This window comes from Primulina tabacum, chromosome 8, assembly GCF_025594145.1.
Source record: "Primulina tabacum isolate GXHZ01 chromosome 8, ASM2559414v2, whole genome shotgun sequence".
NCBI lineage: Eukaryota > Viridiplantae > Streptophyta > Magnoliopsida > Lamiales > Gesneriaceae > Primulina > Primulina tabacum.
Genome location: NC_134557.1, coordinates 1,544,417 through 1,560,280, shown reverse-complemented (window position 1 = coordinate 1,560,280; position 15,864 = coordinate 1,544,417). Strand labels below are relative to the sequence as shown.

General features: G+C 35.1%; 2 protein-coding genes across 6 annotated transcripts; one reads left to right on the top strand and one right to left on the bottom strand.

Moving 5' to 3' along the window:
• Nucleotides 1-315: 315 nt before the first annotated feature.
• On the top strand, nucleotides 316-13,044 carry LOC142552765 (anaphase-promoting complex subunit 5). 5 transcript variants are annotated; one of them, XM_075662573.1, is made up of 21 exons: nucleotides 318-646; nucleotides 759-918; nucleotides 1,090-1,211; nucleotides 1,844-1,880; nucleotides 1,959-2,093; nucleotides 2,354-2,576; nucleotides 2,725-2,803; nucleotides 2,913-2,998; nucleotides 3,816-3,945; nucleotides 4,215-4,247; nucleotides 4,811-5,059; nucleotides 5,617-5,694; nucleotides 5,805-6,067; nucleotides 7,513-7,572; nucleotides 7,688-7,755; nucleotides 8,927-9,032; nucleotides 9,121-9,262; nucleotides 9,643-9,741; nucleotides 10,019-10,283; nucleotides 10,943-11,010; nucleotides 11,940-13,044. In XM_075662573.1, exons 1-21 carry the CDS (start codon nucleotides 470-472, stop codon nucleotides 12,105-12,107), a joined length of 2,748 nt encoding a protein of 915 aa, XP_075518688.1. In that variant the 5' UTR covers nucleotides 318-469; the 3' UTR covers nucleotides 12,108-13,044. The 5 variants fall into 5 exon arrangements, with proteins under 5 accessions (XP_075518689.1, XP_075518686.1, XP_075518688.1 ...); XM_075662572.1 differs by having other exon boundaries at nucleotides 1,844-2,093; nucleotides 2,354-2,409; nucleotides 2,458-2,576; XM_075662571.1 differs by having other exon boundaries at nucleotides 317-646; nucleotides 1,844-2,093; nucleotides 10,949-11,010.
• LOC142552766 (oxygen-evolving enhancer protein 2, chloroplastic-like) lies at nucleotides 12,892-14,607 on the bottom strand. Its single transcript, XM_075662575.1, has 4 exons — nucleotides 14,206-14,607; nucleotides 13,706-13,938; nucleotides 13,470-13,520; nucleotides 12,892-13,349 (listed from the first exon to the last, which is right to left on the bottom strand). Exons 1-4 carry the CDS (start codon nucleotides 14,468-14,470, stop codon nucleotides 13,089-13,091), a joined length of 810 nt encoding a protein of 269 aa, XP_075518690.1. The 5' UTR covers nucleotides 14,471-14,607; the 3' UTR covers nucleotides 12,892-13,088.
• Between the last annotated feature and the right edge of the window lie 1,257 nt (nucleotides 14,608-15,864).

The window sequence follows — 15,864 nt, the reverse complement described above, 5'->3', positions numbered from 1 at the left end:
TTCTTTGGTATATCTTTTATAAATCCTTTTATGTTTTGTAAAAAGTTCCAAATATGAATCTTATATTCATTATTATTCTGAGATTTAAATTTTTCATTTTCTTAGCTCAATAAGAGTTGAAAATAAAATTTTATAACTAATATAAATATTTAAATATAATTTATATATTTGAAGGACATCAAATAAATAATATATTTGACATATTTTTTAATATAATAAAAATAAAAATATGTATCATACAAAATTTGATTCGTTAAAAAATAAAATATGTTAAAAGAAAATAGAAAGACACGGCTGACTCAAGAGATCCGAAAACAGTTTGGGGAAAGAAAATGAAATTAAATCGTGGGGAAAAAAAAACACCGTGATTCTACAAGAATACGAGGACAAGACGCCTGTTCCCCAAATTCAAAAACCCTAGACGGGGACCGAAACCGCCAAATCCAATCCAAAACTCCGGCGCCCGCCGATGGCAACCGCTGGCATTTCGAAGCCGGCGGCAACTTTCACAATCACTCCCTACAAACTCTCTATTTGCATTTTAGTTCAAGTCTACGCGCCGCCTTCTCAAATCTCTATCCCGTTTCCTTTCTCCTCCGTCTCGCAGCACAATTGTCTCGGCATTTTCCTCTTATCACTTACCAAGGTGAGGTTTCCATCAATAAGTGTAATATTCAATTTTTTTTCCAAAATTTATGGGTTTAATGTAGAAATCTGCTAGCGCATTGCTACGAGTTACTGAATTTTGAGTTATTCAGGCATGTGATAGTATTTTCGAGCCTACTCTGGATGAGCTGACTGTCCAGTTGAAAGAGATTGGTGGTGTACTTAATCATTGGTTGAGCGATCACTTAACTCGTCGGCTTTCTTCTCTGGCTTCTCCGGATGACCTGTTTAATTTCTTCACCGATATGAGAGGTAGTTGTTCTTTCCCCTAGCAAAAATAGAAAAATTATTTCGATTGTACATTCTACTTTGGAATTATGAAGCATAATATAACTTTATCAACACGAAATTTTACATGGTGAAATTGTAGTATTTTATGCGGGTTATATAATTTTTTTTCGATTTATTTGACTTTTTGCGCAGGGATTCTGGGTGGCTGTGACTCAAATGTTATGGATGATGATCAAATTATGCTTGATCCTAATAGCATCATTGGCATGTTTGTTCGCCGCTGTTTGCTTTCTTTTAATCAAATGTCATTTGAGGTAACTAGTTTTCTCCATTTGATGATCAGTTTAAACTTTAAAAAACACAGTTCATCCTTTTCCTGAGGTTTTTTGTGTGTTCGTATCTTTATTCTTTATACATTTTTGTATTAGATTTTTTTATTGCTCTAAGATTGTACATGTTGTCATAAGTTTACAATATAAGAGCTGATAAAGTATTACTAGAACTTACAAAATCAAATATTATAATTTGATGGCTTATGCCTGTACCGTGATTGTAATAAGTACAGAAGATTATTAATATTAAATTAAGTATCTAGCAAATGCTCTTTTTACGTCGAGTTAATAACAGCAAAGAAGAAGTAATTTCCGAGTGGTTAAAGCTTAAAAAGGCACTTGATTAATCTTGAATTTTTAAGGCTTTTTTAAAATTGAAGCTAATTCATCCAAATGAAGTGCTAATAAAAAATGAGCTTAGTTCGATTATTGGAGAACAAATTAGAATGATTGTTGAGAAGCACACATGTTTCATTTTGAAGGAGGAAAACATGCTATACAAGCCTAACATTATGTTTTCATCGTTGTTTGTTCAGGTCACGATCATCATTCATCAATATTTATTTATTTTTTTTCAGAAAATGAGAAATTACGAAATAACTTTTACTTTGTAGGGTGTCTGCCATCTTTTAACAAATATAGGGACATATTGTAAGGAATCACTTTCAGGTTACCCTCCTTACGAGTTATCTCAATTAGATGATTCAGTTAACTGCCCAAATACTGCAGTCGGGTTTCGGAATATGGAGTTGGAGGATCTTGTTTTTGAAAAAGATGGTGATGATTTTGAAGAAAACAAGACCGGAACTGGGACAATCCCGTTCAATGATCATGTACCAAAAGCCTTCTCTGAATTCATTGGAGGTATTTCATCAATAACTTTCTCCTTTTTTTTTCTAATTGCCATTATGGACTGATGATATGTTATCAACAGTTTGACTTTTCTTCAGTTTTTTTTACCTTAGTTTTCTAGCTATTTTGTTTATAGGAAATATGTTAAGCAGATAGGAATAATAGGATTGAGTTTCAATACCATTCCATTTTTTCATAAATCTTGATTTAAGAGCTTCGTGGTGGCTAAAACTGTTCCAATTGTTGGCTCATTTGGCCATCTTGATGAATAGATTCTGATTTTTCCTCGAGGGGGCTGGAAAATATAGATATTGCTATGGAAGCTAGCAGTAATATTGCTATGGAAGCTAGCAGTAATATTGCTATGGAAGCTAGCCATACTGCATCATCTTCTAGTGATACGGTGAGAGGCATTGGCTCCCAGAGTGGCTCTTTTCTGCGTACAATCTGGCAGGTTCAAGGATACCTACATGAGCAATCAGATGTTATCGAAAAGTTGGTTCTCTTTTTTCATTCATTTAGATTAACATCTTGAAAGATTCTTCAGAAATAACCCCTATAATTGGACTTTATGGATCTATAGCTGATTGTATAATTAAAATCTAACATTAATTGAATCCAAGTAACTGTCTTCCCGTTGCAGAAACGGAAGCTCCTTTCCATTGAATGTTTTTGAGTCTCTGCTAAAAAAGCTTCAAAAATCAGCCTCAGAGTTACATCGAGTGAGTTTCTGTTTTGCATCACCACTTGTTGTACTCTCTTTTGCATTTTGAATGGGAGATTAGTTAGCTTGACATAAATAATTCTCTTGGCTCCATACTGGAATTGCAGGTTCATTACTTGCGTTATTTGAATTACTTTTACCATGATGACTACCCTGGTGCATTGGAAAATCTTCACCGCTATTTTGATTACAGGTATAGATTGATACATATTTTTGGCTGTACTCTGGAGCTTCCTTTTTTATTTCACGCTTCTGCAGTTGGTTGAGTTTTATCCATTGCAAAGCTTGAAGTCACAAAGTTTGATGGAAGATCAAGAGAAGAACAAAGAGGGCAAATAAATACCAAGGAAAACTTAGTGTAAATGATTCATGGAGGAAATTACATTATTTCGTTTGGTTTAGGATGAGAGCTAAAGATATATGTTTGCAACAACTTTAAAAGAGAACATTATTGGGGTTGAGAAAAGCACCTTCTATCCTCTTGTTCTCTGTCGGTAGGTTTCGTGCCAATGAAACCATTGTTACTGTTTGGTTCTTATTCTTTCCTCCTTCCTAACAAAGTTAAATATCTTTGTGAAATAGTTTGTCTATTTTTTTGTGTAGTTTTTAGTTGAACACATTCATGAGTTCCATAGTGATCTTTAGCTTAAAACATATTCAGTTGCTCCACTATCTGGTGATCTTTGGCACTCGATTTTTTGAATGGAATAATGCAGGGAAAAGAGAATTTTGTTGGGAGTCAATTATTTGATATTTGATTATTGATGGGCGATTATTGTTTTTAATTTTTGGAAATGATTTTGCACCTGATAGGTCATAATTGTCAATATTATTAGCACCACCTCGTATTACCATCTATCGTCCAAGCATATATTATGGTTGGTTTACATACATATCCATGTTATTTCTGTAGTAGGTTAGTTAATTTCGTTGTGGTACTCATTGCTGCTGCTTATTTTTAACATGATTTTTCTAGCAATCACCTTATAATGGAAATGTTCATTTTAAAGTGCAGGGACAGAGGGAGTTGATCCTGTTCAATTGCCTTCTGCACCCAGTAGCTTTGGAAGATATGAAATTGCTTTGTTATGCTTAGGAATGATGCATTTTCACTTTGGGCACCCAAAGCAAGCTTTAGAAGTAAGCATATTGAACGTGATTGCCTCTGCAACTTTTCGTCACCCTTTTACTTTTTTTATTTCAACTTTTGCTATCCGTCTTTCATATCTATACTTTCTCACTTGGAAGGTTTTGGCTGTATGCTGTTTTTTGTCGGCTGGTAGTTTGTTTTTGTTTTTTTCTGTGTGTGTTCTTGTGGCGTCTATGACGTGTTACTTTGGTGGTTACTGTTTTTAAGATCTATCCTTGTCATAGGTGAAACATAACTGTTGCCACTCTTTGATTTCCAGGTTTTAACTGAGGCAGTTCGAGTTTCTCAACAGGTGCATTTTTTGGTCCCATTTAAGATTCTGAACTTCTCTATATAATTTTTTCTAATGAGCGTGGTGATTTATTTTATTTTCTTGTTCAGGCATTGTGATCCCATCCTTGGGGGGTTTGACTTTTATGCTGATTGTGTCGATTGAATTATAGTACTTTGCATGGTTTTTGGTTGTTAAAATTAATATTTTGGCCTTGATGATAGGAATACTTCTTCTACTCAGCCTTGTGATGGATTATGTGACTAGTAACACATTAATGGTGCATTTAGGCTTCTTTTCCGCTATTCAATTTTATTGCATGTACAGAGTGTATAAACAGTGTTTCAGCTTTAAATTGCGCATATACTTAGAACGGGCTGCTACAAGTTGCAAAATGTCTTCTCTAAGATAGTTCTAGTGGGATAAAGCACTTTCAACATCAACAGACCTCTGTTATGCTTCTCTGTGTTCCCGGAATCAATCATTTATATGTTTTTCACCCTTAATTTTACAAAATATGTGAACCACATGTCAGTTAATCTATGAGTTTGTTCTGCTTTTCTCAATCTATTTCATTTGTTCAGTACAGCGATGATACCTGTCTTGCGTACACATTGGCTGCCATTTCCAATCTCTTGTCTGAAATCGGTATCTCAAAGACATCTGGAATAGTTGGATCTTCATATTGGCCTGTTTCTGGTTTATGTACCTCTGTTTCCGTTCAACAACAATTGTATGTGCTCTTACGGAGATCCTTGAAGAGGGCAGAAAGTCTTAAATTGAAACGACTGGTGGCATCGATTCATCTTGAAATTGCGAAGTATGATATAATGGTGAGAATATTTTTCCAGACTGTACTGTAATTGTCTGGACTTGTACAAGTTTTTTAGACAATCTTGTCGCCAAGTTACCATTCTTTAAATCATTAAACCTATTGTTTGAGTTTCAATCTCGTGGGAGCAGCTGGTTAAAACCAGTAAACCTTTCTGTTGAGTCTGTTCGCCTTTGTTATATCTAAAAGCGTTTGATTCTATATTGTGGCAGAATGGTTCACTTAGTTTGGTTGGGTTTCTAGAAAATCCAGGTGCAGTCTTGGTTATTTAAAAAACAGATTCAGATGAACTTTTTATATTGCTAAATGCTAATTGCTGAAAGCCTGAAGCTTAGCATCGGTAGTTCTTTTTTCTTCAATTTTCTCCGCCAAATCATATGTACACGGACATTTAGAAGTATAATGATAATGATTAATGATAATATTTTTGAAAGAATTAGTGGAAATTGGATTCTTCTAGTGGAAAAAACTCGTTACAGGCACAAAGAATAACCTTTTCTCGGAAATTTATTGGCTGTTATTGGGAAGATAGTTATATTGAAGCATTATAATTTGCAGCATGTACAAAGACCACTTCTTTCTTTTGGGCCGAAAGCCTCCATGCAGCTCAGGACCAACCCTGCCAATGTTTGCAAGGTTCTCAGTTTATCGATGTTATGCTGAGTGGAGCTCTTCAATTTTTTATTTTTATTTAGAATGAGAAGTGATGGTGTCTTCATTCTTCTTCTGTGGTGATATTACTGTAGGAATTACAGTTGAGTTCTCGTCTAATTAATGAGTTTGGTGATGAAAGTTCTGTGATGACCACTGAAGGTCATTTCTGCACGGAGTGGCTGAAGAATTTGAAAAAGCTTGCTGGCTCATCAATTTTCTCTCAAGAAAACGAAAGCAGGAGTAATTCAAATGCATTAGAATTTTTTACCCAGCCAAGTTCTATTCCTGGATCAGTCTTGCAGTTATTAGGGTCTTCTTATTTGGTTCGTGCAACGTCATGGGAGATGTACGGCAGGTGATAAGTTGGAATCTGTTCTCTATTATTATTGCTTAAAGTAGATAACAGTTCTATGTCTTCATTTTTTATTTGTGTTATAGGAAAGTGCTATGCGCATGTTATCCTGACTGTAGAAAATAGTATCTTGCCATATGCTTCATGTCTTTATATTGTAGATGCGACGCCCATCAGGAACCTGTCTTGACCAGCTATGATCACAAGGATCCTATTTTAATTACAAAATTTAGCACATGGGAATGAGTGAATGATTAAAGTCCACTCTGCCATATGAGTGGTTGAGATAAGAGCTCCTGTACTAGTGGGTTGCGTAACACAGAGCAAGATATTTTGAATGATACCGAGCTTATCAAACAGAACCGAACTTTATCAGATGAGCGGCATAGATAAAACATGACAAGTATAAGCAAAAAACAGTTTAAAAGTAGATGGTATTATTTTTTGAGTTGCTAACTCAACAGCTCAAATATCAAACCTCTCACACTGTTTGTAAAATGATTTAAAATTATGTAACATAAATTATTGAAAACAAAATAAACAGAAACATAAGCTGAGCAGAATTGAAACAGAGCATACAACACTTGCTAAATACTTGCTTTCGAATACGCTTACCTGTATCACAAGTGGTTATATCATGAGTACCCATCCCAGTCTATGCGTGCTGTAATGGTATGATAGTTAATATTCGTCCATTTACCTCAGATTACATATGGAGTTCACGCCTCGGTGTCACATAGATCACGCTGGCACGGGTCTAAAATAGGCATTTACCAACTATTGAGTTTTAGTGCATACTTAATCCCTACTTAACTTATAACAATATCAGAATACCACAACACTTTCTTATTGCTCGAAATATGCTTCATACCGCAAATGTGTTTTCGTTAGGAAATAGCATAATTTTCACTAGCTTTTGTGTCCGAGATTTCCGAAATTGTTGGTCTGTTTGTATGTTGTTTATGTTAATTTATTACTTCAATTAATTTGAATATTTGATTCTTGAATGGCAAACCTCGTGAAAATTTATTTTATTAATGTCGCCTCCCACTCTGTATTCTCTTGTGTGTATATTTGCTCATCTTTGTAATTTAAGAGCTGAGTAGATAGTAGACAATGGAAAAATTACTATTTACTACTTCCTTCGGCTTTATCATTTCCAATCATTCATTTCGCTTTATTCATACTATTTACTACTTCCTTCGGCTTTATCATATCCAATCATTCATTTCACTTTATTCATATGATCACATGGACAAAATGACAAACTTGCTTTTTCACTCATTTGTCTACAACTATTTAGTGAACATTTCATTGAATGCCCTGAGCACGATTTGTGGCCTGTTTTATCTTTTCTTGTTTCCATTTGAATAACCTACCCCCTCAACTTTTGATCCTGTCTAACACAAATGTACAATGTTCTCATTTTGCTTCATCTTCATATCCAGTGCTCCTCAAGCTCGAGTAAATACACTGGTTTTTGCTACTTGGTGTGTTGATTCTTCGAGGTAATTATTAGTAATATCAGGTGCTGTCAGTTCTATTTTTCACCCGTTTGTCAATTTTTAGGTGGGGCTTTTACATCATCGTCTAACTAGAAACTAGCATTTGGTTATTTTACAGTTTAGCAGATGCTCAACTAGCATATTCGAAGCTCATCCAATATTTGTCTGTGCATAAAGGATACAAAGGTTAGACATACGATCATATGTGATGAGTTAGATCTCTGCATGCTGATCATGTCGTTGGACTTGTTTGAATTTTATTTGTGACACTACTGTACTGCAATGATTTATTATACTTGAGTGACTGGATTATTCTGTTTATCTTGGTTCTGCTAGTTTCGTTTTTATTCATGCCGTTTTTAGTCCATCTTTTCTCCGAAGTAAATATTTATTTCAGATTAATTAGTATAATTGCTTGAAAAAACTTCTTATTGTGTATCATTATTGCAATCGTTTTTTTTTAATGGGCCTCTTGTTTTTCTATTCTGCAGCCATGATTATGTAGCTCTTGGACTAGAGACCTAAGCTACGTTTGTTATGTATGAGTCCAGCATGAAAATATCAAAACATGGTTTTTCTATATAACATGCAGGAGATTCTAGTAAGATTATGAATGCACAAAACATCTATTTTTATTTAAAAATTTTAAAAAATGATGCTCAAATATAAGTCTAAACTTGATGCCTGTTTTGTTGGAAAAAGTGCAAGGGAATTTTTTTTGAATTTATTATGCTACTCCTCTTTACTTTTCTCTGCTAAATGCTGGATTGACATCAATTTGCTGCACTCTATGAAGGCAAATAATGCAAAAAAAGGATGACATTCTTTATAAAATTCTGATATCTTTGGCTTCCTATGACAACTAGTTACTGCGAATTTGAATAACCTGTTTCGCAGCACCCAAATATTTCTTTTCTTACATTTTAGTGCATCTTGTGCCAAGTTTTTCTTTTGTTGCTTCCCTTAAAATGTTTCATATGATTCTTGATAATTAGCTAAGAATAATTCATAAATATTACTGCATTAAGTTTAATTAAGAAAAATCATTATCCTACACTGTATTTTCCTTTCTCATACAACTAGCTATTTATTAGGAAATGTTGTGGTAAATGTCTGATTAAAATTAACATTTTTGTTAGCGCCCTATGGGAAAAGTCACCTAATTTTTCCTTGTCCTTGAGATCACTATATTGATACTAATCCACCCTCCTTGCCCTCAGGTAAAGAAAACAAGAAAAAGGAAATGACTAGAAAATAAAAAAACAAGCAAATATATGAAATAGAAGTTCAAGATGGATTCGAGTACCACTCCCTCTGCCACCTTTTCTCATGTTCCAGTTTGTGTTTGACTTGGCAGAGGCGTTTGCTGCTCTAAGGATAGCAGAGGAGAAGTTTTTCTGTGTTTCAAAGTCCAGAATCCAGTTGGCAAAATTACAATTGCTACATGAGCGTGCATTACATAGGCATGTTCCAAATCTGCATTATTTCATTTATATCAAATATACAGGATAGCTTACTGGTTTTTCTTTTTGGGGCCCATGGCTACTGCAGGGGACACTTAAAACTAGCTCAACATTTATGTGATGAACTTGGGACTCTGGCCTCTTCTGTAACTGGTGTTGACATGGAACTGAAGGCCGAGGCTAGTCTCCGTCATGCTCGAACATTGCTTGCTGCAACACAATATAGCCAGGTCCAAGTTTTTCACATTCTGTTATATTAAAAAAGTTCAAGAATGGTTAATGTGGCTTCGTTATTTGAGGTTTTATAAATGAGGTTTATCTTATAATGCCGTCATATACCATTTAACCTCCAATTTTTACAATGCGTTTGTATATGTTTTATGAGGATCAGGATTTTGTTTATTCGAGGGGTTGAGAACTTTTTACCTGCCTCTCTCTGTTGAATTACAGATTTCCTCTGATCGTTTGTAAAGTGTCGATAAGATCATATAGAACAGATTTTAAAGGGAAGAAAGTGGATTTTTTGTTACCGACTGCAGCCATAAAAGATTGTGAATTAGTCTATCTTTAGTTCTTTACCATTTAATTTTTCTGGTGTGGGTTTTTGCAGGCAGCAGCTGTTGGACTCTCTCTCTTCCGCATGTGTTATAAGTTTAACATGCAAGTGAAAAACGCCAATGTTCTTCTCTTGCTTGCTGAAATACACAAGGTATTCAGGATTTGATGGTTGTAGGCTGGTTGCTTCTATTAAATTTTTTGGTTTTACCAGTACATACATAGTGACTTAAAGTGCTGGTTGGAGTGTGATATTTACTGTAATTTTTATGGTTTTATAACTGCACTTTTATTTTTAACCTGCATGTTATTACTTGGCATTTACCCAGTGGAATCGTTTCTATTATCTGTGCATTTAGTGTAACCATACCCTTAGTTTTAACTCTTGCATGTTGCTCTCTCTATCTCAAGGGACCTTCCTTTGTTTTCAGAGGTCAGACAATGCTGTTTTAGGAATTCCCTACGCCTTGGCATGCTTGTCTTTTTGTCAGTCATTTAATTTGGATCTTCTGAAAGCCTCTGCAACACTGACACTGGCTGAGTTGTGGCTCTCTCTTGGATCACATCATGCTATAAAAGTTTTGGCCCTTCTGCATGGTTCTTTTCCAATGCTTCTCGGTCATGGTGGTTTGGAGCTCCGAGCTCGAGCATTCATAATGGAAGCTAAATGCTATTTATCTGATTCAAGCTTTTCAGGTACTGTCAACACCAATCTCCAATAAGATATCAGAATTATATTCTGTTCGTTCAATTCACTTAGTTTGAATGGTTAAACATTGGAGTGGAAGAGGCTGCGTCTTAAGAATTCATTCATTCGGGGTGTTCACGCCTGAGAAATTTGGTAACCAGTAATCATTTATGGTGATCCTCCTTTCTCATCTAAAAAATGATGAAATGGTACTCAGCATCCGACAGTGACTCTGATTTCCCTTCTTTTTTGTTGATTCTTTCATTGTCTGGTAGGTGTAAATATTGTTTTCACGTAATTTCCAAACATTTATTGTTTTTTGTGTAATATAATTATCTTACTATTGCAATTAAATTCTACTCTATTTACTTTTAAAGTTGGAGCTATCAAACTGTATTAGTTCTTTTTACATAAATTCAGTTAACATCCTTTTGATAATACCATTAGTAAAGATGTATTATATGTATATCATTATTGTCACCATGTTTATATACTGTTATATAATTCCGTCTGTATTTTCGAATGAATAGAAGTTGATAATTTGTCACACTAAGTGTCTGATGTACTTATCTACTGGAGTATTGTTTATACCTTTATCATTTCATTTCTTCCTGCCTTTTCCTGTCAAGATCTTAATGTAAGTGTTTTATTGCCTTTCTTTATGTAGTTGCAGACAATCCAGGGATGGTGCTAGAACCTTTAAGACAAGCCTCAGAAGAACTTCAACTCTTGGAGGTTGGTTAATGGTTAATCTCCAATGTGATCAAAATGACTTTACTGCTAGTTGGGAAATGACGTATTTTTGCCACTGTTTAACCCTTAAGTTCGTTTTAGAAAATGACCATATTGATTTTGTTGATTCAAGAACTATAACTTCCAATCTTTCTGGTGCCACCTATATTGATTGACCTCGAAGCTGAATTTGTCACTTGCCGAATCATAACCAGTCGTTCTTTCTACCCAACTATGCTTGATCCTTCAACTAATCATATGACCTATTAGTTCTGCAAGTCCTGTAAAAGATGCAGCAACACTAGTGGTTCTACAAACCCACATGACCTCATCACTGCCAGCACAGTACCTTCCTTGTAAGAGCTCACTACTAAATACAAACTGTGAGGTTCCACTTCATATATAAATGGACAAAATATTCTTCTGTAAATAGTTTTGGTTTGCGGTAATCCTGGGTGGTGCTTTGTTTAGATGACTCGCGATCAAAGCTTTTCTGCTTGGCAATTAATCTAGTGGTATGCAATCAGGGATGTAATGATGTGTAGTATCAGTGCTAGTGACATTGGTGCCTTCCTGTCAAGTAGCCATGAGAGTACATATGTCATACTAATTTGAATCATTTCCGGATATCCATGCACTAATCTGACATGAAAAAAAGGTTCGTGTCTAGAATAGATTTCCATCCATTCAGATGAGATCTCTCATTGAGGATCAGTATGAGACCGTCGTTACGTAGGTGAAGAGTTGTTGAAACAGTGCAGACAGTGAATAAGGAATGGATTTTACATTTTCAACGCGGTACACATTTAGTCCACCAAATCAGCATCCTTGTAGTGGTTCTTCTAGATTTGTTACGTCTCTTTTTCAATTCATTCCATGAGGAATTGCTAGTTTATTTACTTAACTGGTGAGAATATATTGTTTCTGTACAGTATCACGAGTTGGCAGCCGAAGCTTTCCACTTGATGGCCATTGTGTATGACAAGCTGGGGCTGTTTGATGATAGGGAAGAAGCTGCATCTTCATTTAAGAAACATATTTTAGCATGTGAGAATCCCCAAGAAAACGATTGTCTTCTCTCCAGCATGTTACAGACGTAGAGAAAATTTGGAGGAAAGAACAGTGATCAAGGAAATAATATTTTTTGGCGTAGTAGGTTATGTAGTAAAATTTGTGTTGTAGAGGATTTGAGGCCGATATAACATGGTTATGACCATTTTGACGTTTCCTGTCTTTGATGTTTCACGCTAATTTATTAGATCCGTCGGCTGTGAAATGATTGTCGTGGAGGGTCTTGACGGATATGGTTTTGAGGTTAATATGGTAGTGTTCTTAATTTGCCTTCAGACATGAGACAAGTTTGGGTATATGTCTAATTTTATTCAGCTTATGAATGCTTTCGTCATGCAGTTAATATTTCTACAAATCATTTTGGACGCTATCTTCTGTGATATGGTGTTATGCACCATGTTTATCGGCTGTCACTCTATAAAGTTCAAATGAAATTTTTGTGCAATGAAATTTCAATTATTTCATTTCACGTTAATATTATTTTAATTTAAAATGAACAAAGAAATACATAAATGAGTCGTTGGACTTGAACTGAAATGTGAAGGTGTGAACGCCTACCATGGTTCGGTTTTCCTCGTGTAAGACAGGTTCATTTATGGACCCGGAATTTAGCTATGTAGGGTGACTTGGACCCGGAATTTGTGGAGTAGGGGGCATTTATCTCTGTTTGCCTTCAGCTTATAACATTTGACACTGATCCTCGTTTGCTTTCGGCTCGATCTATTTCGGGCTTTATGAGAAAGTTACGATCGAATACCATATTTATTGATTTTCGGTTGGCAGGTACTGGTGAGTCGTTGAAGTCAGTATATCGAAGGTAAAATAATGAGAGAGTTGTGGTTTAGGTATTTAAAAGAGATTCTTTTTGTGCAGGAACAGAACTTGGACCTTAATCCTTAGGCATAATTCAACAGCTTTGTGCTGAAACAAAGAGAACCATAGGGGGGGGGGGGGGGGGGGGGGTCTGAGCTTAAAATACATACAAAATACTCACGTCTCAATCTTTCCCTTTAAGCAAGACTGAAAGAGTTTACTGCATTCTCAACGTATTTCCTGGCACCTTTAAACCATCTCTTGTCTCCTGCCTGTGACTTGCAAATGTACAGCTTCCCATTTGACACCGTGGCCGATATCAGCTGGTGTTTGCCCCCCTCATCTCCATCTGCTGTTCTTGTCAAAATCGATAAAAAGTAGAACTGCTTTCCACCAATCACTGAGGTTGAAGCCTCCAACAAATTTGCAGTTGCCACTGCTCCCGAATCAAATCCTCCCTGAAAAATGACAGTGAAAATTGTTCAAAATCAGAAAGTACATCACCAACTGTTGAGGACACGCGCTGAATAAATTTCCATTGCATATGTAAATCTATCTGTGTAAACCAAGTGACTTACCTCTGCGTCAGTTTGACCAAAGTATACTTGTTTTCCAAGAAGATAGTTCACCTGAAAAATTAGCAGATACACTAGTACATAAGCTTCAGCTTATCGTCTAAATCATGCTTTTAACTTAACTGATCACTCATTCATAGATGAGCAGAATGAGCTCACTTTTGCATAAGAAGCTAGGAAATCATTAGAAAAATATATTTACTTATTTTAAAAAATGTAAGAGGAGATGGGAAAATTACTGAAGCAAGGAAGCTTTCCGGGGGTCCATAGTCAGTGATGGACTTCTTGTCGGTAGGGGTGACAATAACAGAAACATTGGTCGTGGAATCAAAGTTGTCCTCGTATCTCAGAATCTGTCCTGGAAACTCTACTTCTTTGCTAGGATTCCACTTCGAGGGGATGGATAATTTGAACCCATCCCCCTTGTAAGGCGTGAATTCTGTGTTGGTCTTTGGTTTTCCAAAGATATTGGCTGCTCATAAAAAACACCACAAGTCATTATTTATCCAAATCCAAACAAATAAAATATATCTTTATTTACTGATTCCAAAAAAAAAAAAAAAAAGAAGACTCAATCTTGATCTGCTGTGATTCCCAATGTGGGAGGTAGGTGCTTGTATAATACATGTTTTGCATTAAAACTTCCCTTGCGATAGTATGCATATTTTAGAGGCTATATAACTTTCTAACAACCTTAACAACACAATGGTTGACACGAGCATATGAAAGTAGCATCTACCAGATTCTCCATAAGCAGCATCCGCAGGTGAAACCTTGGACCCCACAGCAGCAGCACCAATCAACACAGTGAGAGCCAATCTACGCGACACTGCGGTCGCCTCGTCAGCTGCGTTGCCACCGTCTTCTTGAGCCGCTGACTGTTTCTGGGCGGAACGACACACCACCTGGCCGGCTTTCGCCGCAGAGCTGCGCTGGGGAGAAGCTCTTGCAGCTGGAGAAGACAGTGCCGCAAGATTGTTCAAGAAACATTCAGTTGAGGCCATTTCTTGGAATATATTTACCACTCTGTCACAATATTCCTATTTATTTTACAACTTTAATCTATTTCTTGATTGTCTGATGCAGATGAATGTGGAAAGAGGAGTGTGGAGTAGTAGAGTGAATGTGACTGAAATATCATGCGAGGGAAAATGCGTGGTGGTGGTGTTTGGGGGATTGGATTTATGATAAGGTTATATTGTTCAAGATTGGTGCCATGTCATCAGGGAAGTGCCCACAAAATATTAATTATCCATTATTTTTTTAGATAAATTGGTTTTATTATTTGAATTATATATTGTGAAAAAGTGTTAAAATTATTAACATAAAATATACTGATCCATTTTTATTCATACATTTTGTTTAGTTTGTTTGTCATCAGAACAAAGTTATATTTAAATAAGAGAAAAGCTTGTGTGAGATGGTCTCACGGGTCGTATTTTATGAGACGGATCTCTTATTTGGATCATCAATGAAAAAGTATTACTTTTTATGCTAAGAGTATTATTTTTTATTGTGAATATCGATAATATTGACATGTCTCCCAGATACAGATTCATTAGACCGTCTCACAAGAGAACTACTCTTTAAATAAACATATCTGTTACATGTAATATTTTATGTATTTTTTGGCTCCCAGTTATAACTTACCATTAGTGACCAAAATTTTAAATTTATAATGCGTATATACTAAATGCAAATGAATAAAACATATGATATAGATATTTGTACATTTATTAAATTTTGTCTTTGAACATTACAAATCAAATTATAACGACTGTAAATTCCGTTATTATAAATATATATATATATAATTTTACTTAAAACTATTTGAATACACGTGGGCATAACATATACATATATTTTTATAAAATATTTTATAAAAGTTAGATTAAACAATGATCAAGTAAAAATATCCTCACATATCTCTTCTCAGATTTGTTTGCATTGTTGATTTTTATTCTACAATAAAAATATACATAATATGATATCAAATGAGTGGGATATTCTTTAAATTAAATACATATTTTACCAATCAAATCAGTTTATAGAATATTATATCAGTTGTGTCTGCTGATAGAACAATCAAGATATTACGTTTGAATTGTTATATGATATTTTATTTGTTTTTTATTACCGACTATAATTTTTTATAAAACGGAAAGCGTTCGGTGTTACAATTTGTATCAGATTCAAGATCATGAGTTTCATTCTCGTTAATTACAAAGTGTGCAATTATCATGAAAAAAATTGTTGGATGTATTAAATGTTTTTACTGATAGAGTGATTGAAACATGACGATGAGACTACTGCATGATTTTAAAAAATTGATACACTATTACTATAAGTTATGGTTTTTAGTAAAGTATATAAGTTATGGTTTTTAGTAATGTAGTAT